This window comes from Dreissena polymorpha, chromosome 4 (assembly GCF_020536995.1).
Source record: "Dreissena polymorpha isolate Duluth1 chromosome 4, UMN_Dpol_1.0, whole genome shotgun sequence".
NCBI lineage: Eukaryota > Metazoa > Mollusca > Bivalvia > Myida > Dreissenidae > Dreissena > Dreissena polymorpha.
The window spans coordinates 43411101-43437953 of NC_068358.1; the positions used below are offsets into that span (position 1 = coordinate 43411101).

Sequence of the window (26853 nt, forward strand, 5' to 3'; positions counted from 1 at the left end):
CTTTATATAGTTTAAGTTTTGATTTTGTAATGTGTAATTTTTAAGCATTATTTAGTTTGTTTGATTATTTTAAGGCCTTATATAGTTTGTATGATTTTTATTAAGCGTTATATTATTTTTTGTATGCCTGTCCTAGCTATAACTATGCCATATATTGATAGATATTTTTTAACTATTTGTTACAAATTAAAACCATCATAAGAAAGCATGTTGGGTGAAATACCTGTCTCAAAACCTCAATGATCAAGGTCACACTTATAGGTCAAAGGTCACCTTTGGCCTTTTAAAAAGTTAAAAATCCTGTCACTGCCATAACTTTGCCATAAAATGGATTTTAAAATAATTTGAACAAAATTAAACCATGAGACATGTCATTTGTAAAACCATTCATCATACATCTCAAGTCAAGGTCACACTAAAAGGTCAACAGGCAAGTTTTAAAAAAACTGTGGAATGAAAAGGCAGCTGTGTCATATCAAATCAATCATGCTTTTTTCATATTAAACACAAATATTTTAATAACAATAAAATAACAAATACAATTATCCATGCAATTATAAAACTTGCACATTAATTGCTCTATAATAGACTTCTTTTTAGGGCAAATTTTCTCAGAAGACAAATATTCTCAGCAAAATAAGGGTATCATTGTCTGGCAAAGAGCCTTAAATAGAATCTAAATTTAGTGTCTCACAAATCTTGGCGTATCGAGATTAACCATGCCTTATCCAAATCTGGAGACAAACACATCAGCATTACTTGGTATGGAACGCACACCTAATCTTACAGAGCTTTGGTCAATTTAATTCCAGTCTGGTAATACAATAGTGTGCAACCCCCATGATTACAACTATCTGGCCATAAAGCAGTAACATTTATGCTAAACTACAGAACCTTGTGTCAGTATATGGCTGTGTTTATATCTGGAACTGATTTCCTGTATGCAGAATTGAAAACGTGATCAGTTCAGTTGGTGGCATTTTTACGCAAATTACTTCCGTTGGCTGTGGTCATAATTGCCATCTTCTATCTCTTATTGGGAAAATCAAAGTGTTTTGTCGTACAGAAATAGTCCTGATACAACTAGGACATAGGATAATGACATCTGCCATGGTGAAATTATCAGAATGGGTTTTAATAAACAGTTTGTTTTCTTCACTTTCCAAAATAGTTTAAATCAGCACTTACATAAGCAAAATTTTCCATATTTGAGACATTTTTATTTATTTTTTGAATTTGGAATAATAGTTCTGTTCATAAGATATTCAAGGCTATTGTTAAAATGCATATGCATCAACGTTAGATTTTGACTGGATATTTAGTCAAAATTTAAATTCAGATTATATTTCTTCAATAATTATTATAACCCTGCCTTCTGAGTTTGATCTCTGACAAAGACAGCTTAGTCTAAAGGATATCTTTGTCAAACAAATAAGTCCACACTTTCTGAATGGATGAGCACAATGTAGATCAGTCATTCACAAACAGCAGTCTCTAGATAATTTACAAATATCTGATGCCATCTGTATATTCTTGAACTTATATTTCTTATAAATCATGTCACTTAATACCTGTACGTTAACATTGCATGTTATTAGTTGATTGTTTAAAAAGGAGTGTGTATTTTTGCTTGAAATTGATGTTAAACAATGTGTTAGAGTAATCACATTACTTAATGTAACACTACAGACAAGATGCTTATTTCAGTGAGAGCTTGAACACATTAATTCCAGTTTTTTCGGATCTCATTTCCAAATATACATAGTATGTCAGAAATTAATTTCCATAGGATGAGTAGACTTGTGTTGCTTGGAGCTAATGATTTGAGATGAAGTTTGTATAACTGATATAGTCTGTTGCTTGCAGTAATGTGGAACACAGCAGTTCACTTTGAACAATCAATCATTGTCTGCTGAACAATCAATCATTGTCTGCTGAACAATCAATCATTGCCTGCTGAACAATCAATCATTGTCTGCTGAACAATCAATCATTGCCTGCTGAACAATCAATCATTGCCTGCTGACCAATCAATCATTGCCTGCTGAACAATCAATCATTGCCTGCTGAACAATCAATCATTGCCTGCTGAACAATCAATCATTGCCTGCTGAACCCATTGTCAAGGCTGTGGATCCTGGAATGTTGTCTTGATCTCTGCAGACATGTTGAGGCTTGTCTTACATTATCAATGATCTTCAATTGTCATTTTTTTACATTCAGCAATAAAACTTATGTTATGTTCATAAAAAGACCTTGCTTCAAAATAAAATGATACTGTCATGACCAAATATTGCAATACAATGACGCTGAAAAATTTCAAAAAGCAGACGGTTTTATTGTCTGTTGATTTTTGCTTCCAAAGATTCTACCCCTTTTCACCTTTAACAACAAGCTTCCTGTGATTTCGGACATCATCACATCATTTTGCTAAAAATCTGTAACAACTGTAATTTTATTAAACCGCAATTCGTAAAATATCAGATTGACCCCAAAGTGCTTTGAAATAGTTTTTGACAGGACTTTTTGTTTAAAGCATTCTTGGTGTTGTTGTTTTAAGCCTACTTGAGCACGAACTTCTCATGGTGAGCTTATGTTGTCACATTAGTGTCTGGAGTCTTTGAAGTGCTGTATGAGTCTGCAGCATTTAACATTTAATCATAGTACATGTACTAGAGGCCACATTTTTCATCCAATCTTGATAATACTTATTCAGAATGTTATTTCTTGAAAATATAGGCATGGTTCAAAACTGGACCAAAGGCATGCAAAAACTAGGTCACCAGGTCAAATCGTATTAAAACCTTGTTACCGTTAAGCCACATTTAGGACTTAATATTGATGGAACTTGGTGAGAATATCTAGGCCAATTTCCAATCAGAGTCATGTGCATCAAAAACTATGTCATGGTGTCAAATCTTAGACAAAACTTGTCATTACTATATAGGCCACATTTGTTGCTCAATATTATTCCAAATTGGTAAGAATGTTATATTGACATATCTTTGCTAATTTTGAATCTTGGTCATGTCATGTGGATCCAAAAACTAGGTCATGTGGTCATATCTTGGGAAAAAGGGCCACATTTATGACTCAATCTTGATGAAATTATGTCAGATTCATTATCAAGGTCACTGGGTAAAATCCATGTTACCATTTTAGAAGCCAACTTACAATTTCTAGTTTGAGATTTAATCTGTGGCACATGATCCGATCTGAAACAACCTTGTTACTAAAATAAACGCCACATTAATAACTCCATCTTGATGAAGCTTGGTCTGCATGTATGTTTTAACAATACCTAGGCCAAGTCATGTTTGTCAAAAAACTAGATTACAAGGTTAAGCTTTAACAATTGGTTTACCTTGAAATCATGTCAGCGCTTTTTTGCAATCATGGCCTTCTTGTCATTATCAATTACACTTGTTTGTAACAGAAACTCTAGGAGGTTGTTTTTCCATTGATACTTTTGGGAGTAATTTTACTTACAAAAGAGAGTGTGAAACAATATCCATAATGGTCTATCTAGTGCCATGCAATAAATAGATTGCCTTCAACTTGGAACCTGACATACTTCTCCTGTCTATCTAAGCATTGATATTATTTGTCATGACTTAATTGATCAATCAGATAAAACATTATATGCAAAGTACTTAACAAAATTGGAATGGCTGTACAGCATTGATGAAATGCCTGTGACTAATATGAGCTCAGACACATCAGAGGTGGAGTACCAAACTACTGAACATGTTAAAGATAGACACAGCAGATACAACACATGCATGTTCATCTGCCCATTTATCTAAAGTACAATTGCTTAAAGACCTATCTGACTGTATCCCCAAGTAGATTACACCGGCTATATGATATCCTGGAAATGTTATTCAACCATGTATCAACATTGCAATCATGCAAGCTTCTTGCTTAAATTGAACACATGTATCATGATCAATACCTGATAATCACCAATAGGCCCATGGCTACTCTCTAACATTTTCTTGCAAACCACTTAAACAATACTTAAGTAAAAGATTTGATGGTAATTAAGAAAGGATCATACTGGGACATACTGGCTTTGATGTGGGCAGCTTTTCCACTGCAGCTTTGTGACCTTACCATGCTTTTAGAATATAAACTGAATGGCTGAGATGTTCTATATGTCTTCCTTGCAAAATACTGCTTTGAAATAATTGTGAAATGTTTCAATAGTATTTCCTCTGTGCTAAAAAAGCAACTAAAAACATTATTGCCAAATCTTTGTTTAAAAGTGAAAATAGTTATGAGAATGTTCACTTCTGTAATCAATTTATCTTTTGAATTGATTTTACTAAGTTGATTATGAGAATGTTCACTTTTGTAATCAATTTATCTTTTGAACTGATTTTACTAAGTATCAACTGACAGCTACTGTGATTTTTTCATAATGCATTTTTTTTAAATTAATGTAACCTCATATTATCTCCCACCGCAAAAGCCCTTCCTAAGTCTAGATGTCTGTCTTTCAGTCAGTATGTCCGAAAACACTTTGTTTGATGTCTCCTATACCCTTAGAAGGATTTTCTTCAAACTTCCCTCAAATGTTTGGGGCATTGAGATGATGTGCAGAAGGCATAATTCAGTCATGTCGACTCACGGTGAAAGTCATACTTGAAGGTCAAAGGTTTTAGTTACCATTTTTATTTCTCTTCCATATCTCTTGTACCTTTTTGTTGGGTTTTCATTAAACTTGTCTAAAATGTTAAGAGTATTGAGACTTAATCATAAATAAGTCATGTCGGTGAAAAGTCCTAGTTGTTCTTAAGGCTTAAAGGTTTGAGCCCCAATTTTAGAAGGATTAATTTTTATAAAACTCTGCTCAAATGTTTATGCAATTTGGACAATGTGCAGAAGACATAAGCAAGTCATGATATGATGGCTTAGGCTTTAGGTTTTACTTGATGGTCTGATCCTGGTTGTTATTGTCCGGTCCCATAACCATTGAAGGATTTTCCATGAAACTTGGCTTCAATGTTTTAGGTCATAAAGACAATGTGCAGTAGGCATGAGTCAGTCATGTTGACTCCAAATCAAGGTCTTTACTTCCAGGTAAAAATATTAATTAAATTGGAAACTGATCTGATAGAATAAAAATACAGCTTTGTTTGAAATTGCTGTCATAAAACATATTGAATATTCAGTCAATTAAGCATAAATACTTTGTGGGTTATGTTTCCAAGATAATAGCGTGTTTTTTTGTTCTAAATGCAGCACTGCATGGAAATGTATCAAAGACAGACTTAATTGGAAAACTGAGCCAGGTTTAATATTGTTAAGTGCTTGCTTAGCATGCGGCATATTGGATACATAAGGCTTGATTATTAAATGACATTTCCAGACAAATACATGTCAAAAGTATATCAGACATCAAACAAAACCATATTAAAATATATAACATGACTACACAAAACAAGCCTATAGAAAACAAAAATTAATCAAATAAAATATTCAACTGAAAATATTTGAAAATTAAATCAATCCATGGCTGAATCGGTGCAGCTCTTTGGCATTTTGATAATTCATGTTGCCAAACAGCTAATCATAGACAGACAAAAGTTAATATGTTTAATATTTCCATAGACAGACCTGCAGTGAATGTCTTGACCAGTGTGTAACCCTTGTTGGGTACCCAGCAGTTCCACTGACTGGTTGATAACCTTAAGAGATGTCAATAAACCTGTCAGATTCATTCTTAATCTTAACAAATTATAACTCATCCTATTTTAATAAACACTTCACAAGTATGGTATGGCCCGGGACTCCTAACGACAATTGAATGCATAATAAAGTAATGAAAATAATGTGAATAAATGTTGTTTGAAATTTTAGTTTTAAGTCAAAACTAGTGACTTTGTATTTAAAATGATATGTTTTGTCTGTTTTATTGTCAGTATTTGGTCACAATTAAATGAACACATTGGTTCCAGTTATACAAAAGAAACTATCTTTGTTGATATGCATAATTACCTGCAGTGCTTTAACCCTTTCCCCATCAGAAGCAAAGTGAAAATGGCTTTTGCAACCAGCATAAAACCAGAACAGCCTGCGAGTCACTTGCATTCTGTTCAGGTTTTATGCTGTTTGCTGCTCATCAGTATCTAAGGGTTGGGAATGAAGCCTTTAAAACTTAAATGTAGTAAGAAAAGTCTTTAATTAAATTTAACTTTCAAATGCGTCAAAATACGTAACTTATGGGTAAAGGGGTAAATACAAAAATAGCACTGGATACACATCGAGTAAGTAAAACACAGGCGACAAGATATTCTTTTATTGAAATTATTTCTGTCGACATTCTTCCCCAACCTTGATCCAAGTGGGCAGTTGTGAGTTGAAACTGGCACAAATTATGTGGACTTAGTCCTAGTAACAAGTTCCAAAAAGTGTGTGTTCATCAAACACTGTGATTTAACTGAAGTACTTTTAAAAAGGGCCAAAAATTGCTATGCCAACCAACAACTAACCTAAACTTAATTTATCTTAGTCCAAGCAGACGTCACTCTATGGGCCCTCTATGCAGGTTTGCAGGCACAACAGTTCTCTATTTGTCCGTGTATTACACCTTGTTTTGTATTTTTCAGGCAAGAAGCACAAAGGCCTGAGTTCAGCCTCATTCAATGTTGACAATCAGGAGACAGAGATCACAGACCGACTCAGTGATGATGGATCACGACTGGTGTTGTCAGGAGGGGAGGGATATGTGGACTTCAGAATAGGTGAGAAAAGACAAGCCTCTCAATTCTGTTTAAGGATATTCACAAGGGGAGGGGTTCAGTCTTGACTCTTAAGCTTTCCTTTTTATTAAAAAACTTTTAGCTATGATACTCACCCGTTCATTGACTTTTGGCATAATCCCTTGTTTAAGGTTTGCAGTACACAATTTCATTTTTTACTACACATTTTAAATTTATAATTCACACATGTCTCAAGGTAATTATGTGAGGTCATTACCCAAAATTTAGCAGAATCATGCCCCTATTTGTTCTACGAAAATTCAGTTCTAAGTTTGCGTGTCGTAACTTTATAATTTATATTAACTATGATATTCAAATTAATCTTTACTTACAAATTCAGGTTTTTGTTATAAGCAGTCACTGACCAGAACCTATAACTGTGAACTGAGCAGCATTATACTCTTTTAAGAAAAGTGCTCATGGTGAGCTATTGTTGAAGATGGCCCTTTAGCAATGTCTGTTTTGTATTGTGTCGTTGAAAATTTACTTCATACCAAATCTCCTTCTTAAGCCCTATACGAATTTTCAAGATTAACAAAGCTCCTCATGTTAGGTTCAGAGGTTTATTATTTAGTGTATCATGCCATCTAGTGGTCCTGTACAAAGATTTCTCAAGTCAAAACTTGCCAGGCCCCAGTGGTTACATGATACATATAGGCTTCCTTTTGCCTCTGGGGTTAAAACTGGCCACATCCCAGGGATTACCTAATTCATATAGATGAAAATGGCCATGGGATCACATGGTTTATATAGACTTATTCATGCTCTCGGTATCAAAACTGGTCATGCCCCAGGGGTCACAATTTTTATAGACTTACTCATGTCCTTGGTGTTTTCAGAGTAAAACAGTCTGCCCTTGACACAGAATCAGCCTTTTTTCGATGTAAGACACCTGCAGTAGTATAAGACTTAAACTAATGGTATTTGCATCAGTTGCAGGACCTTGTGATCAAGAAAAATACGCAATGTTGTCATACATCTGACGCAAATTTTGGACAAAATTCTCAATGCCAGCTAAATTAAAGGTCAATGCGACCTGATTGTGACCACTGCTTTAGTTATTGATAAAAAATATTTGTGTAATCGGATTTGTATTTCTTAATAATTGATGCAAGGAAAAAACAATTAAGGATTTTATATTTTGCTTTATCTAGTTGCAATTTTAAGGAGTAGTAAGTTATCAACAAAAATACTGTGAACAAGTTTTGAAAAAAAATCAACATTGGACTGCATGTTTACTTTCTTTTTTAGCTCACCTGTCACGAAGTAACATGGTGAGCTTATGTGACCGTGTGATGTCCGGCGTCCGTATATGCGTGCGTGCATGCGTGTGTGCATGCGTCCGTCAACAATTTGTTTGAGTAGACAGTAGAGGTCACAGTTTTCATTTAATCTTTATGAAATTTGGTCAGAATGTTTATCTTGATGAAATCTGGGTTGGGATTGTATTTGGGTCATCTAGGGTCAAAAACTAGGTCACTAGGTCAAAAACTAGGTCACATAATAGGTCAAATAATAGAAAAACCTTGTGTAGACAATAGAGGTCGCAGTTTTCATCCAATCTTTATGAAATTTGGTCAGAATGTTTATCTTGATGAAATCTTTGTTGGGATTGTATTTGGGTCATCTGGGGGCAAAAACTAGGTCACTAGGACAAATAATAGAAAAACCGTAAACAATTTATTTGTGTAGACAGTAAAGGTCACAGTTTTCATCCAATCATTATGATATTTGGTCAGAATGTTTATCTTGATGAAATCTGGATTGGAATTGTATTTGGGTCATCTGGGATCAAAAACTAGGTCACTAGGTCAAAAACTAGGTCAAATAATAAAAAAACCTTGTGTAGACAATAGAGGTCGCAGTTTTCATCCAATCTTTATGACGTTTGGTCAGAATGTTTATCGTGATGAAATCTGGGCTGGGATTGTATTTGGGTCATCTGGGGTCAAAAACTAGGTCACTAGGTCAAAAACTAGGTCACTAGGTCAAATAATAGAAAAACCATGTATAGACAATAGAGGTCGCAGTTGTCATCCAACCTTTATGAATTTTGGTCAGAATGTCTATCTTGATGAAATCTGGGTCCGGATTGTATTTGGGTCATCTTGGATCAAAAACTAGGTCACAAGGTCAATAATAGAAAAACCTTGTGTAAACAATAGAGGTCACAGTTTTCATCCAATCTTCATGAAATTTGGTCAGAATGTTTGTCTTGATAAAATCAGGGTTGGGATTGTATTTTGGTTATCTGGGGTAAAAAAAAAAAGTTCACTAGGTCAAATAATAGAAAAACCTTGTGTAGACAATAGAGGTCGTAGTTTTCATTCAATCTTTATAAAATTTGATCAGAATGTTTATCTTGATGAAATCTGGGTTGGGATTGTATTTGGGTCACCTGGGGTCAAAAACTAGGTCAATAGGTCAAATATTAGAAAAACCGTGTGTAGACAATAGAGGTCACAGTTTTCATCCAATCTTTATGAAATTTGGTCAGAATGTTTATCTTGATGAAATCTGGGTTGGGATTGTATTTGGTTAGTCAGGTGAGTGATTCAGGGCCATCCTGGCCCTTTTGTTATTAGCATTTGAACGCTTAAAAATTATGAACTTGTTTCAGTAAAAATATTCATAGACGTCAGTAAATTTATAAATATACCCGTTGCAATAATATTTGGATATTCCTTTGTCTGATGGCACTTGTCAAAACTAAAGCATGTGTTAAAAATTCCATGTTGTGAAGTATTAAATTCTTTAAGATATGTTTCTAATTAATTGAAAACCATTTCATATTTTGAATGTAGTTTTACAGAAAGATTTTACTCGACCACCAATTACAAACATGAGCATTTAATATTCTGTTTTATGACCCTCCGACAGCTATCAGTATAATCAGTTGTTGGCAGTTGTTCTGGAGGTGAGACAAAACAAAAATTGGGAATACATTATTATAAGCAGAACTTATTGTTTCCTTACAACCATCGTTTTAACCTAATGATCACAATAAGCCTGCGGGTGAAACATTATCTACCATATAAGTGTGTATTTGGAAGTGTATGAGGTCTTTCCAAACCTGAGGCTGCATAAATGATCTACCGTATACATGCCTTTGTACCCAAATAAAACAAATGTAATGGTCAAATGACTTTGCAATCATGTGAAATGTTTTTAGACAGTAAAATTGCTAATGCAATGTGTCCATGGATAAACACAATGATGAAGACTTTTGATAAAATGCAATTGCCTGGAAATTTAGAGTCATTTATATAAGAGGAAAATCTGGGTGACGGAAAAATCAGAGTTACAAAATATAATTATTTTTGCTAATAAAGGAGTCCAAAAAAAACTTCTTAAAACTTACAGTACTTTCTTTAAGCTTCAATGACAATCTTTGAAGGAGAAATTTGTGTTTACATTTCCATTTGTGTGAAACATTTTCAGTGTTCAACCTGCAGGTCCCAAAAGCAAGAAAGATATTTGGGTTTGGAAAAAGAGGATTTAGAAGTATATATACTGTGCATAATTTGTTATCTGTTCATTTCTTATGTAAATTTCTACTGCAAGCATGGACTTGCATTCTTTACTGTCAGTAACATTTCCAAACCTCCAAATCTGTTAAAGCCTTTTTTTAAATATTTCTATGTCTATACCTAACAACAGTTGATCCTGCAAGTCAATTGCATACTTGAATATTCATTGGATGATTTTTGTTAAGATTTTCCCTTTACAAAACTCATGACTATACTGTCCAAATAATTCACAAGGCTGATACCCAGTACTATAGAACAAATTGTCACAAATTCATATGCTGGTGTTTATGTATTTTATATAAATCATTTTGTTCGATCAATCTTGCAATTTGAAGGTCATCAAGGTTGAGTTATTATTGCTGATTTATGAACTGCTCAATAGTTCTTGACATACAGCTGAAGACTTGCCTGCTATTTAATTAATTGGCAGTTAAAACAGTGTGCTATTTTTGCTCCAACCTATACATTCAATATTGTTTCAGTATGGCAAGCATTTCTCCAGGTTTATGGGGTCTTTTCTTGCATCCCACTGAGATGCAAAATGTCCCAGTCTATTAAAATAATAAAAAATACAGCAAAACCGTACTGTTAATTTGATTATTAGTTTGTAACTCTTTTGTTTGTTATGCAATCTATGGTGAATAAAGGGAAGTATCATCTGCCAAAACAACAATTTTGTATGTAATTCAACAAACATATCATTTAAATGCAGACAAATGAAAGTCGATTTTCACAGACATTTAATTTTACCTTTTACTTTTAGCTCTACTGGCCGAAGGCCGGAAGAGCTTATGTCATGGTGTGGTTTCCGTCGTCTGTCCGTGCGTTAGACTTTTTCTTGTTTATGCGATAAAGTCCACAGTTTTCATCCGATTCTTTTAAAACTTGTTCAGTGTCTTTATATTAATAAGGACTCGAACCCTTTTGAAAATGGGTTACATCAGAGTAAAAAGTCCAGAATTATCTCCCCTTGAATTTGAGAAAATTGTGAAATAAGGCTTGTTTACGCAATAAAGTCCACAGTTTTCATCCAATTATTTCCCAACTTGTGCAGTGTCTTTATCTGAATGATGAGTAAAACCCTATTGAAAATGAGCAATATCAGAGTTATAAGTCCAGAATTATCTGCCCTTGAATTTGAGAAAATATGAAAATTCAGTTTTTTTATGTGATAAAGTCCATAATTTTCATCCAATTCTTGGCAAACTTGCACAGTGTCTTTGTATCAATGAGGACTCAAACCCTTTTTTAAAAAGAGCAATATCGAAGCAATAAGTCCTTAATGACTTCCCCTTGAATTTGAGAAAAATTTTAAATCCTGCTTGTTTACGCAATTAATTCCACAGTTTTCATCCAATTATTTCCAAATATGCACAGTATCTTTATATCAATGAGGACTTGAACCCTATTGAATATGAGCAGTATCGGAGAAATAAGTACACAATAATCTCCCCTTGAATTTGAGAAAATTCTCCTTGTTTGCGCAATTAAGTACACAGTTTCCATCTTATTCTTTCCAAACTTGCTCAGTGTTTATAGCAGTAGAGCGATTCAGGCCCTCATGGGCCTCTTGTTAGAAAATGGTGTATACATGTTCCATTCAATCTAATTTAAAATTTGCTTTTTGATTGGTCGTGATAGTTACAAGATTTATTGACTGATTTTCTTTCTTTTTTGTAATGTCATAAAATCAAGCTATTGATAAAGCTGTAATATATGGAATAGTTTACACAAATTATATTAACCAAAATAGAGATTCAATAAAAATTGAGCCTGCATTCGGTTCTAACCAGCAACCTTTCAAAGAAAAAGAATACACCATGCAGGCTTTTATATTAAGACCACAGCTTTAACTCTGCGCAGGTAAATAACATTTTTGAAAAATAATCATTGAAATACATTACAAACGCTATATTATTGTACCAATATGGATCAATGATCATCAAGCAAAGAACTTATATGTGTAACATAGCATATCAATGTATAAAGTGTTTTTATATAAATACAAAATCCAATTATGTTGTCATGGAACACTGCTGAAAAGGTAGAATATTGCTTTTTTTAATGACCTCCAGAATTGTACATACTGTTATGTTTTATGCTATTTATACCCCTACAAACGAAGTTTATGGGGGTATATAGGAGTGAATTGTCTGTCGGTCGGTCAGTCCGTATTAAGTGTCTGCACTCTAATTCAAGTAGTTTTCATCCGATCTTCACCAAACTTGGTCAGAAGTTGTATTACATGACGTCTAGACCAAGTTCGAACATGGGCCTTGTCGGGTCAAAAACTAGGTCACGGGGTCACTCAGTGCGTTTTAAACATTCAGCATGTTGTCCGCTCTCTAATTCAAGTAGTTTTCATCCGATCCTCACCAAACTTGGTCAGAAGTTGTATCTAGATGATCTTAAGGCCAAATTCAAACATGGGCCTTGCCGGGTCAAAAACTAGGTCACAGGGTCTCTAAGTGAGTTTTAAACATTGAGCATGTTTTCGGCTCTCTAATTCAAGTAGTTTTCATCCGATCTTTACCAAACTTGGTCAGAAGTTGTATCTAGATGATCTTAAAGCCAATTTCGAACATGGGCCTTGCCAGGTCAAAAACTAGGTCACGGGATCACTTAGTGCGTTTTAAACATTCAGCATGTTGTCCGCTCTCTAATTCAAGTAGTTTTCATCCGATCTTCACCAAACTTGGTCAGAAGTTGTATCTAGATGATCTTAAGGCCAAGTTCGAACATGGGCCTTGCCATGTCAAAAACTAGGTCACGGGGTCACTTAGTACGTTTTACACATTGAGCATTGTGTCCGCTCTCTATTTCAAGTAGTTTAAATCCGATCTTCACCACACTTGGTCAGAAGTTGTAACTAGATGATGTGTAGGTCAAGTTCGAACATGGGCCATGCCGGGTCTAAAACTAGGTCACGGGGTCACTTAGTGTTTTTTAAACCTCACCATGTTGTCCGCTCTCTAATTCAAGTAGTTTTTATCCAAACTTCACCAAAATTGGTCAGAAGTTGTATCTTAATAATGTCTAGGGCAAGATTGAATATGGGTCATGCTAGGTCAAACACAAGGTCACAGGGTCACTAAGGGCGTTTTAAACATCACAATGTTGTCCGCTCTCTAATTTAAGTAGTTTTCATCCAATCTTCACCAAACTTGGTCAGAAGTTGTATCTAGATGATGTCTTGGTCAAGTTTGAATATGGGTCATGCCGGGTCAAAAACTAGGTCACGGGGTATCTTAGTGCATTTTAAACCTCACCATGTTGTCCGCTCTCTAATTCAAGTAGTTTTCATCCAATCCTCACCAAACTTGGTCACAAGTTTTATCTAAATGATCTCTAGGACAAGTTTGAACATGGGCCATTCCGGGCCTAAAACTAGGTCACAGGGTCACTTAGTGCGTTTTTTAACATTCAGCATGGTGTCCGCTCTCTAATTCAAGTAGTTTACATCCGATCTTCACCAAACTTGGTCAGAAGTTTTATGGAGATGATCTTAAGGCCAAGTTAGAACATGGGCCTTCCTGGGTCAAAAACTAGGTCAATGGGTCACTTAGTGTGTTTTAAAAATTGAGCATGGTGTCAGCTGTTTTTTGTGAAGACGACATGCAAAATATTATGTGTCAATGCGGCATGTGGGGGTATTCGTCACGTCTGTGACAAAGCTCTAGTTTTTGGCAGAAGTTTTAGCATAAATTTTAAAGTCTGTCTTTAATATCTAGTACAGTAAAAGGGAATAATGCCGTTTTAGTTTATGAAGTTGTCACAAAATTCTGTATCCTTGAACAAATTGAATACACATTATGATCTCCATCCAGATGACTGGGTATGTTGTATTACTCGTATGTTGAACAGTAGACCACCTTTGTCTCAGATTAAAAAGGCTAACAATTTTGAAAAGTCTTCATCCATTATGCATTTAGAGTATATATAATATACTATGATGTATATTATAGAGTATTATGATGATGTTTCTTGGTAAATGTTGAAAAAATCCTTATCCTTATGACTTTTGAATTTTTGCAATCATTATCTAGAAGATTGGAAAATGTACTCGATTTCTTTTGCAATATTAATGATACAAATTAAAATAATCAAGATGTATTTGATTGCCCTAGGAACAATGGCTGTAAGGTCCTCTAATGTCTTCTATTTTCAGCAATATCCATTTCAGACTGAAACAGTTATTATAAAGACTTCATGAACCTGCATGGGGCATAATCAAAATAAGCTATGAAGTGGTACATATGCAATAAATCTCAGTTTACCATAACATGATGCATGAACAATTGCAATAATCATTTGAAATTCTGTATGACTGATTATACCAAGTTATGTAAATACTGCATTTAAAAAATATTTTGACCGTTATTTTTGTAAGAGTAATTCTTAAGATTTTCCCATTGTCCATGCTCTTACAGATATGCAATTGTTTTATGCTGATATTTCAGTATTAAATATTAATTGCTGCAGATTGTTACAGAGAAAGTTGCAAAGTAACCAATAAAAATGTTGAAAAGTTTTATTTTTCTGAAAAAGGCATTGTGTATGTAGCAAATGCTGGTAAAATCATGCTAACAGAGGCAATTATCTCTGTCTTTATATGCACACACTATCTATTGGTTCAGGTGCATTTACATACTTCATGCATAATTCAGCATTGTACGTCTTTGACCTGTCGTATTACCAAGATTATGTAAAACTAATATTTAAGCAAATTGCTCTTGGTCTCACTCTTTATGCTGATGCAAGTTTGAATTGACAGAATAAGTCCTATATTTATTGTATGATTCTAGCTTGACTATTCAGCAAATAGTCTGATCTATACTACTCCCTGAAATGTTGGTTTCTGCATGTACTCTAGTTTAGGTAAAGTGATCAGAATATCACTGTTTCTACTGCTGATATTCAATGCATACTTCACACATGTGTTTCGGGTCATAATAATGTGTTCACAAAGTTTCATAACTCTGACCTGCAATTTAGCAGAATAAAAGTCAAAAGAGTGATTTTTTAGACAAAAGATGTAACTTCTCATATAATTCAATCTCATATCTCTTCTCTATCAATAAAATTGTATGTATCATCTTGGAATCATAAAAAACTTGTATGACTTGTGTTTAAGTACACTCTTGTTAAATACCACATGTCAATATTTTTGTACATTTATTGGTTTTTACAAGTCAGACTGTTATGGAATCTACTATTTAAAAGTATCTGGGCCTTAAAACACTTGCATCTCTTAGTCTGTCTCTTCCCAAGGCTACAGTCACAATAAAAGAATCCCTGACCACCTGAATCTGTATCTGACAGCTTGACAAAGTGTTATAATATTTTCAGTGTACATGTATATCCAAATCGGTAAGAAGGCGATTTCGGGCAGAGGTCAAATTGGTTGCTGGAATATCTTGTACTTAAAACAACTGACTTCACCACAATTCTGTTCATGTCATTCTCACTCAGGGCAACAATAACACCAAGAATTTTTTTAGGATCACCTCTGCCTCTGTCAACTACGGGTATCAGAATCGCAACATTATTACCAGTTTCGCCTGCCTTAAATAAGTTGTGCACCGGATCATTTGACCATTCTTTCAGCTTGAAAATTGTGACTCTTGCTCTTTTATATTGTTCTGAGATGGCCTGATGTTGTTGATCTAATAGTGGAGCCTTTCATGGGTATCAGCTGGTAGGCTAGAGTATGTAAGTCATCTGCCAAAACATCCCTGGAAAAACTCATTATGACAGCTTTTTATTAAAATAAAAACATGCACCAGTTGGTATAAGATCTAGGCCTCTTATTGAAAGGGGTCCATGCCCATTAGGGGTTGCTCAATTATAAGTAGACCAGAGATAAGTTAATCACATCCTTTCAAAATGAAACCGTTTAGTTTATTGAATAACATCTTATAAATATGATTCACAACAGTTATCGCCATGGGCATGTTGCTCTCTTGTTTTTCAAGGTTTACCTCTCTAGCAAGCCATAAGCTTCTTTCAATCTTCATTTCACAGTATGCTAATGCATTGCATGGGTAGTATTGTAATGTTTCAATGTTTCAAAGAGCTGAGAGTAATCTAGTAAACAAGTGAAACTGTAGTAGTTGCAGTATTGTAACAATTCTCAATTTATTCTAGTAGACAATTAAAACTAAAGTGGTTTCAGTGTGGGAATAATTCTAAAGTTATTCTAGTAGACAGGTAAACTGCAGTAGTTGCAGTGTGCGAATGTTTCTCTATTGCATTCTAGTTAAGATGTAAAACTGCAGAAGTTGCAGAATGGGAATGGTTCTCAATGTTTTCTAGTAAACAAGTAAAATTGCATTAGTTGCAGTGTGGGAATGGTTCTCAATGTATTCTAGTAAACAAATAAAACTGCAGTAGTTGTAGTGTGGAAATGGTCTCAATGTATTATAGTAAACAAATAAAACTGCAGAAGTTGCAGAATGGGAATGATTCTCAATGTATTCTAGTAAACAAGTAAAACTGTAGTAGTTGTAGTGTGGGAATGGTTCTCAATGTATTCTAGTAAACATGTACTACTGCAGTAGTTGTAGTGTGGGAATGGTTCTCAATGTATTCTAGTAAACAAATAAAACTGCAGTAGTTGCAGTGTGGGAATGGTTCTCAATGTATTATAGTAAACAAATAAAACTGCAGTCATTGTAGTGTGGGAATGGTTCTCAATGTATTCTAGAAAACAAATAAAATGGCAGTAGTTGCAGTGTGGGAATGATTATCAATGTATTCTAGTGAACAAATAAAATTGTAGTAGTTGCAGTGTGGGAATGGTTCTCAATGTATTCTAGTAAACAAATAAAACTGCAGTAGTTGTAGTGTGGGGATGGTTCTCAATGTATTCTAGTAAACAAATAAAACTGCAGTAGTTGTAGTGTGGGAATGGTTCTCAATGTATTCTAGTAAACAAGTAAATTTGCAGTAGTTGCAGTGTGGGAATGATTATCAATGTATTCTAGTAAACAAATAAAACTGCAGTAGTTGCAGTGTGGGAATGGTTCTCAATGTATTCTAGTAAACAAATAAAACTGCAGAAGTTGTAGTGTAGGAATGGTTCTCTATGTATTCTAGTAAACAAATAAAACTGCAGTAGTTGCAGTGTGGGAATGGTTCTCAATGTATTCTAGTAAACAAGTAAAACTGCAGTAGTTGCAGTGTGGGAATGGTTCTCAATGTATTCTAGTAAACAAATAAAACTGCAGAAGTTGTAGTGTAGGAATGGTTCTCTATGTATTCTAGTAAACAAATAAAACTGCAGTAGTTGCAGTGTGGGAATGGTTCTCAATGTATTCTAGTAAACAAGTAAAACTGCAGTAGTTGCAGTGTGGGATTGGTTCTCAATGTATTCTAGTAAACAAGTAAAACTGCAGAAGTTGCATTGAGGGAATGGTTCTCTATGTATTCTAGTAAACAAATAAAACTGCAGAAGTTGTAGTGTAGGAATGGTTCTCTATGTATTATAGTAAACAAGTAAAACTGCAGAAGTTGCAGTGTGGGAATGGTTCTCAAAGTATTCTAAAATGGCAGTAGTTGCAGTGTGGGAATGGTTCTCAATGTATTCTAGTAAACAAATAAAATGGCAGTAGTTGCAGTGTGTGAATGGTTCTCAATGTATTCTAGTAAACAAATAAAACTGCAGAAGTTGTAGTGTGGGAATGGTTCTCAGTGTATTCTAGTGAACAAGTAAAACTGCAGAAGTTGCAGTGTGGGAATGGTTCTCTATGTATTCTAAAATGGCAGTAGTTGCAGTGTGGGAATGGTTCTCAATGTATTCTAGTAAACAAATAAAACTGCAGAAGTTGCAGTGTGGGAATGGTTCTCAAAGTATTCTAAAATGGCAGTAGTTGCAGTGTGGGAATGGTTCTCAATGTATTCTAGTAAACAAATAAAATGGCAGTAGTTGCAGTGTGTGAATGGTTCTCAATGTATTCTAGTAAACAAATAAAACTGCAGAAGTTGTAGTGTGGGAATGGTTCTCAGTGTATTCTAGTGAACAAGTAAAACTGCAGAAGTTGCAGTGTGGGAATGGTTCTCTATGTATTCTAGTAAACAAATAAAACCGCAGAAGTTGCAGTGTGGGATTGGTTCTCAATGTATTCTAGTAAACAAGTAAAACTGCAGAAGTTGCATTGAGGGAATGGTTCTCAATGTATTCTAGTAAACAAATAAAACTGCAGTAGTTGTAGTGTGTGAATGGTTCTCAATGTATTCTAGTAAACAAGTAAAACTGCAGTAGTTGTAGTGTGTGAATGGTTCTAAATGTATTATAGACAATCCCAGAATCGAGAATATGGGCGCCGCCATATTGGCTATTATGTAACCCGCGATTGAAAACGGTACTGAAGAATTTGACAGATTACAACGTTATCATAGTGTACACCCGCTTTATTCCAATAAACAGTACTTTATGACTTCGCACGGTAGGATTGAAAACAAGTGAATCATGAAACCAAGTGTCGATATGTATCACATCGTAATTCAATATAATTTAAATAAAAAATATACACGATAGATTTATAAAATATGTGTCTCTGCAACAATATTCAGTGACAACACTTAATGTTTAAGGCCGAGTTGGCATTTTTAAGCATACCTTTCAGTAATGCCTTTGTATAAAATTTAATTATTTCTTTATGGAATAAAATTATTCTGTGTAAGATGTCACGATATGTCATACTTTTTGATTGAAAAGGACATACAAGCTTTTGTCTACAACTTTCTTATATCACTATTTTAATAACGTTTTACATGTTGCCTAAAATATTATTAAATTTTCTTAAAAACATCTTAATTCACGATTGAAATGTTCAACATGAAAAATAATGAGCCTTAAATAGACTTAAATAGTTCCAATTGTGTTCTCTAGATTTCCTTAACGTATGTCTTTATTAAATTTATTTTCGTAAACCGGTCTTAATTTACGCTTAAAAAATAATAACTCGAACAAAATAAGTGATTTATTTTACTTTAATTACGGATTATTAATGACAGCAACACACATCTCTTGAAAAAAACATCAGCGATAAAGGCGCGAACGAATTCGCTAAATGGGAGGCGATGTTCCAAGTGTGGATTAAAGGCGTTTATGGGTATGCCCGTGACACCACATGTTTGCACATGTGTAGATACCGAAATAAAGATAAGATATCACGCGTCACTTTTAAATAATTAACATGTTTAATGACAATGAAGACCTTATTCATGACAGGGACCTACATCATGTCCATGTCCATGCTGTGTTTTATTACTCTTAAACGAATGCAAATGAACCTTATTTCTACTAATTATGTAAATTATATTTAAAAAAAACACGAACTATTATGTGGTTGTCAGATCGATAACAGAAACTCTTTAAATCCTCAAATATATTTGATAAAACCGTTTCGCTTCCTTGTTTTGCGTAGGGACCTATACACACATATATAGGTCCATGTTTATTTCTTCAGTAACGTTTTGGAGGCGCGCGAGAGTATTCAGGGGCGGGTAATCCGGGAGGTATCGATTTCTGGGATTGTCTATAGTAAACAAGTAAAACTGCAGAAGTTGCAGTGTGGGAATGGTTCTCAATGTATTCTAGTAAACAAGTTAAACTGCAGTAGTTGCAGTGTGGGAATGGTTCTCATTCTATTCTAGTAAACAAGTAATACTGCAGTTGTCACAGTCTGTGAATGGTTCTAAATGGTAAAACTGCAGTAGTTGAAGTCTATGAATAGTTCTCGATGTATTGGACCAGGTCTTGTTTGAAACTAGGGCTATCACCACAGACCTATTCCCTAAAGGGACATGACTATGTAATACAATATATAAAATATACCTTCTTGTGCTGTTGCATATAATACATCATTAAATGGACATTTTTTGCTGCCCATGAAAATCTTAAAGTAGGAAAAGTTATGATTAGACAAAGTGAAAGTATTCTGTGTATAAAGAGATTGCATCATCAACCATGCAAAATGTTGCAGTTTTTTGGGAAAAACTATTGTACATGTTAAGGAAAAAAACATTCTTATTGGCAGTCTTACACATTTGACAACAGGTAACATTTAATGTGAGTTTGATAGTACAAAATGCTCACCATTTTCTTTCAGGGGACGGTGATGATGACATTGTAATGGAGGAGACAGGTGAGGACCGGGAAGAGAAAACAAGTCTAAGCAAGGGGGAGAGAAGTCATCTTATTGTCTGGGAGGTATCCTCACCTGAATGACACAGATAGAATTGCCAAACTGGATAGATCTTATGGCTTAAGATGGATGTTTTACAGGGCAAGAATGGAAGCCTGTCTTGAAGAAATTGTTGTACATTGAACAAACATACATACATCTCATAAGAAAAGTAATTTTGATATACAGGTGTGTGTTTTTTCATTTCAAAGGTCGATTGAATACACAACTGAGATGCATTAAGACAATATTAGCGTTAGATAAAATTGATTCCACTACTGTTCATTTTGGATGGGGGCACTCTACTGCAATATTTTCAGATCTTATGTACTGGAATATGCTGTGTTTTTACTTGTAATTGCTTCTGTGACAGCTTTTACCATGTATATTTTGGCATGTATTCTGAGCAGCATGATATGGCTTGGTGTATGTTGTAAATTTGATTATAACAATACAGAGCTTTATTTACTTTTTTTATTATTTGAAGTGGCAAGTGTAAAAGTAACAAACTTTCAATTGTGATTGTTTAATACGTTGAAAAACTGTGTATAATGTCGTTTCTGTTCTTTTAACATCGCCGCAATTGTATTAATAAAGACATTGACCATTTTACTTATGGTATCAATTTTAAATCTGCTGCAAATAACTTTAACAAAACATGTTGTTTTATGAATAATTTTTAGTTTTCTATTTTTCTCTGAGTTCAGTTTTTAATTCTATCTAAATACATTATAATTTAGTTATACTAATTGTTTGTAAATACCTATAAGGCCTTTCTATTCCTACTTAATAGTTATTAATATTTCCATATGAAACAGATTTGCAATGAATTCAAAAATCCTGGTTATTAGATTGAGGTATGGTGGGCAGGCGTCTGGCCCAGCCGCATCATACAGGTGGTTTTAGGTTAATAACTTCAGTTTGAATTTACCAATCGTATTGTATTTCTTTTTGACCTTGCGGTCAAGGATAATCCATGAAAGTGCAAGCACTTATTTCCAATGGGGTCCTTTGGTTTTTGCTGAAAAGACGTAATGAATATACATCTTTACGTAATAAAAAGAAACGTAATGATTTTTTTGGTATAGCAAGCTTGCATGGCAACTTTATCAGGGATTGTATATGGAAATGCTGTACTGAAATTTGGTGTATAGATAGTTTACATAAAGACCCAGCTCATTATTAAAATTCAAAATAGAAAAATTTCTAACAGATTTGCTATCAATATCTTATGTTTCATTCACCAATCTTGACCAAACTAAGGAAATAGCAATCTAACATGGAGACACAGCTTTGGATTGTTTATGGGGCATTTTGGGTTAACATCAAGGTCACTGTTCCTATAAATGAAAAATTGTTTATTGTTCAGTCTGGTCCAGAGCTACTCTGTCTGCTAATCAGATCACAATACCTTGCATGTCTATGTAGCAAACAGGGTAGCCCCTGACCAGACTGTGAGGATTCACATGTTGGCTTGAGCATAGCTGGTTGCATATGGTATGAGATCCATTTTTGCAGGATGGGGGTTCATGTATCGGTCTATGAAATGCAACCTTTCTTTGTCTCTACTCAGAGATGATTATATTTACCATAGCTAATATGCACAATCAAATACACACTCTTTGGGTCAATCAGTACATGGCAGTCAATGCATGTTGTGATTTACTTGCTAATAAATATTTATAGGCTGATCAGTAGCCTTTGTCATTGTCCAATACACTGTATAATCTGACAACTGAATGCTTTACAATGCGACCTGATACTGCTATGTTCAGGATCTCCTGCTATTGTGAACTGACCAATCAGAATTGGAATTATAGTATTGCTTCTGCAAAAAAATGTTAATTTCTTGTCTTTGTTTGTAATTAATAATGTGATTTCATCAACACAATGTTATAGACTGTTCACAATGTATGGCTTGTAATTGAAAATTATTGATTTATAGTATACATTGAATAGCTTTGATTTTATTTGATTAAATATTTATTGTTTATGAATATTCATGAACAGCACAAGTCACAGATGCAATATTTGTGCATACATTATTTAATTTATTCAAAGACCTAGATAACCTGTTATCTATAGGTCTTTGATTTATTTCAGGATATTTATTGCATATTGCTTGCATAATAAAATACCTTAGTTAAATGTATGTTGGTATTGGAATCGTAAACTGTTGATTTCTTTGTTGGTGATTTTCTTTTTGAAATTATTTGTTCAAGTGCCCCATGATTAATATTAAATGATATAAATCCTAGATTGTTTAAGAGTTACTCTACATATAGTACAGCAGAAACAATGGAACATAGCAACAAGGCAACTGTACAGCTATCACCAACTACCGGTATTATACCTACAGCCAAAGATTATATTAATTAAAAGATTACAAAATAAACAGAGGATATTTCTGTGCAGTCAAAACATTATTTCTGTGCAGTTCTAAAAGTCAAAAAGTAAAACAATTACAAGCAAGAAATGCTTGGGAAATCACTAGTTCTGTTGCTTGCAATGTTTATCAAGTCAAGGTTAAAACATGAATGTACTGTCTGTGGCAAGGTTTTTATGCTTGTATTATTGTTCTCAGACTATGATGTTTCAAAAAAACATCAATCAATATTGTTGGGAAACCTAATAAAAGAGCAAAATACATGTCAACAAGTGGTGTCTGGCATGGAAAACATCAGTAACCTTTGATATAAAGAATAAAAAGAGATGAAGTTTGCATCACAACAACTGGTAAGATGAGTTGCTGGACTGATGAATGATTAATAAGCCTTTTAATAGAATACCAATAAGCTGAGAATCAATAACCGAGCTACCGGTGATTCTTTGTTTTTCACTGTTCATGGGAAATGTAAAAGTGTAGAACATGTCTTCTACATTAATGAAATAAAGGAGTTGGGGCAGTAATAGTCCAATTATAAGGGTATTTGCATAAATTACATGTATAACATGTTGATTGACAATTATAAAAGCCTGTCACCTGCATGCCAAAGGATTTCCTCCTTGAATGAATTTCTATGGAGCAGTTGAACCAATTGCCATTTACTCTATTTATTGCATGTTCAATTTTTTATTAAGAGGTTTTTAATTTTCTGCTGTAAGAACACTACTTCCATTTAGATATAAAATCACACAAGCATTTTCCTGTAAATGATAAAAATGATTTAAACATTTTCAGTGTTAATGCCTTGCTTGTTTATTCATATTGAATTGTAATAATTATAAACTCATGTTCAAAATTTTGTTTATTGGTACATAATTTAAGGTTTTCCTAATTTAATAGTACAAAGTATCTGTTAAAATCATACCCGCTTCGAAACCAGTACAACCTGTGCAATTACATAGATGTCGGAATGTATTGACTTTGTAAAGTGTTTCTTTATTGCTCTGTTTTCTGCCATGAAAAAATCTTGCAGTTGTATATTCACAGTTCAGTGTAACTCAAGAACATCAATATGGCATCTGTTATTGACGTTATACTATGGTTTTGTGTGTGAAGAATATTATGTTGATGTCGAATACAGACAAGTTTATAATGAGAGGCGTAGAAACTGAGGATGGAAAGACTCGAGGCTTTGTGCATTGCATGATCATATTTATCTTTATCCAAAACTCACCTTATACACATGTAATCTATTGACCCTATTTTACTATTTTCATTAAGTATATAATAACTTGAAAATATGTAACAAAAAATGTTGGCATCACATTGGGTATTTTACTTACTATAATCATCATGATTCAGTGTGATGTTACATTGAAATACAGTTGATCATTCTACAAAATACTGATGAAATAAATGTTAAATTAAAAATTGCAATAGGATAATGCAAATGTTAATTAGTTAGGGGTTTGATTCAGTATTGTTTGTGATAAACAACATGATATTAATAAATGCTTTATTAAAGTATGTTAATAGGAATCCTAAGTTCATCTTCTTGATGACAAACTTGTGCAACTGTCAGAAATTATACCTTTGAGGATGATTGTATGGAAAACTACTTATATGCTTATTGGTTAAATATTTATATTGCTCCAGTTTCTCTAACATGGTATAGAAATTTGACACTATGTGTAAAAAACTTATTTCAGAAGAAAAGTCTTTAAATTATCAGATTGTTAATCTAAACAAAGTACAGAATTAAAATCAATGTTATGCCTCTCAAATTTCATCTCTGACAATTTGACCAAGGATTTTTAATGTTGACAATTTGACAAGGATTTATAATGTTTTCTTGCTGTTCATTTAATTTAATGTATTTAGCACTTTTTGTTTTCAGACTCGTTTCAAAACATCCAATATTCAGATACCATAACTATTAGTATCATCTTCAACATTATCAACATTGTGAAGAAAATTAGGCCACAGGTCTTTTGAGCAGATAGTGTATTACTTGTGTGATTAAGACTAGTGTAAATCTGACATAGCCAATCTACGATAGTTGTACTTGACATAAATGATAAATGACATTAATGTGTGTGTATATTCAGGTTTGTAAGGCTTATACCCTGTTATTGAACACTGCTTATACATCTTTGTGAAAAAAGTTATTTGTTGTTATGACGAAATAAAAATGCAAATATGACCTTCTGTTCATTATTGGGGACGCCATTCATTACTGGGCACTTCAACGTGATTGGGCAAAAATTTAAGGTTTTGCTTTAAGTAGCTTGTTTAGTTTATGCCAGTAAATTTTGCATTTAATATTCAGCCTTTTGTTCTTAGGATTTGATGTACAGTATATGTTTATATCTTGCTATATGTGTACTTATAAATTATATGCTGTTACTGTAAAACACAAATAAATGAGACAAACCAGGTGTGGTGTTCCCATATTTTCTCAGTCATGCATGTATTGGCCGTTAAACCAGACCAATATTAGGTCAGTCTATCAGTATGTAATGAACCATCTGACATTGTGGTTCTAAATGTTGAAATATGCCTTTCAATTAATTGCAATACAGGTTTTCCCTTTTGCCAATATATTGAAATGCTTTTTGTGCCATATTTTTTGCATACTTTAATAAAGATTTGAAAAGCTGCATATAGGAACATTCCATTTATATACCGTATGTTAACCTTTGAACATTCTGTTAATATAATGCCTGTCCAACAGCATAGCTACAATATTGTGTGAAGCATTTACAGTCATTAACAAGTCATGTTCACTTATGGAAGAAAAGAAATACTGCATAGCATGACTGAACCTACTAACACTGTAATGTTAAATTTTACAATGCAATTTAACAGTGTAATGTAACAGTGCACTTCATTTTGATTTTAATAATACATAACAAAATTGTATTAAAATGTGCTTCAACATATTGTTGTTTACCATGCATAACAACATTGTGATCTTAACAATGCAACATCAAAATACATTTTGATGTTAACAATTCAATAGATTGTATATTGTGTCACTTAGGAGTCAAGAAAAGCAATAATACTACATATAAATGACACTGCTTTTACCTTTTGATAATTCTTCATTTTGAAAATCTGGAAACAACTTCCTATAAAGATCTTGTAAAAAATGGGCTTATCAATATCAATGCTATTCTATTTTCAAAACTTAAATTATATAATCGTTAAAGAGCAGAGTTTTCCTGTGACCCAGCATTGTCAAAACAATATTTATCTTTCATAAAGAAAGATTGACTGATGCCTTTCATTTAAAATTTTTAACTTTTAATAAAAATGGAGACAAATACACTAGCTAATGAGCCACACCAAATTAAAAAAAAACAACTGCATAGCATTTGTTTTCAGGTTTGTTGGCACGGCTGTCTTTTGCAGTAAATGAATGAATAAACAGATCCACGAGTGAATGGATAAATGACTGAATAACCCCCGCCCAGGACAGGCACAACTGGGACCATGCCTAGTAAACCTCTTAAGTTTAATCAATATCCACATTATTAAGGATGTTATAATAAAATAGTTGTGATTGTCTTAACACACTTCGGCAGCAGAATACTCATAAGTCTTTTAAAACGTTCTGTAGCAACAGATGTGACTTGAATAGATATATGATAAAATAAACTGCAGTCTTGCACTGTTAGAAAATAAATATATCATATATAAATTTTATAATGCATTTTTATTATGAAACTAAGGTTATCAACTTAAGCGATCTCAAATTACTTCCGTTTACATGTACATGTTTATAACCGGTTACGGCAAAAGGTTAACCGGTGTTTTTTGTAACCTTTTGTATCTCTAATATATATTTTATACACTAATTTAAATTATATAATCGTTAAAGAGCAGAGTTTTCCTGTGACCCAGCATTGTCAAAACAATATTTATCTTTCATAAAGAAAGATTGACTGATGCCTTTCATTAAGTTTCAAGGTTAAGAA

General features: G+C 33.6%; 1 protein-coding gene across 1 annotated transcript in view; it reads left to right on the plus strand.

Moving 5' to 3' along the window:
* LOC127879226 (C-Jun-amino-terminal kinase-interacting protein 4-like) overlaps positions 1–25310 on the plus strand; it is a 125819-nt gene extending 100509 nt beyond the window's left edge. The window contains 3 exon segments of the mRNA XM_052425947.1: positions 6615–6749; positions 10209–10271; positions 20413–25310. Of these exon segments, the coding sequence (XP_052281907.1) occupies positions 6615–6749; positions 10209–10271; positions 20413–20531 (317 nt within the window). The 3' untranslated portion in view covers positions 20532–25310.
* The last annotated feature ends 1543 nt before the right edge of the window (positions 25311–26853 follow it).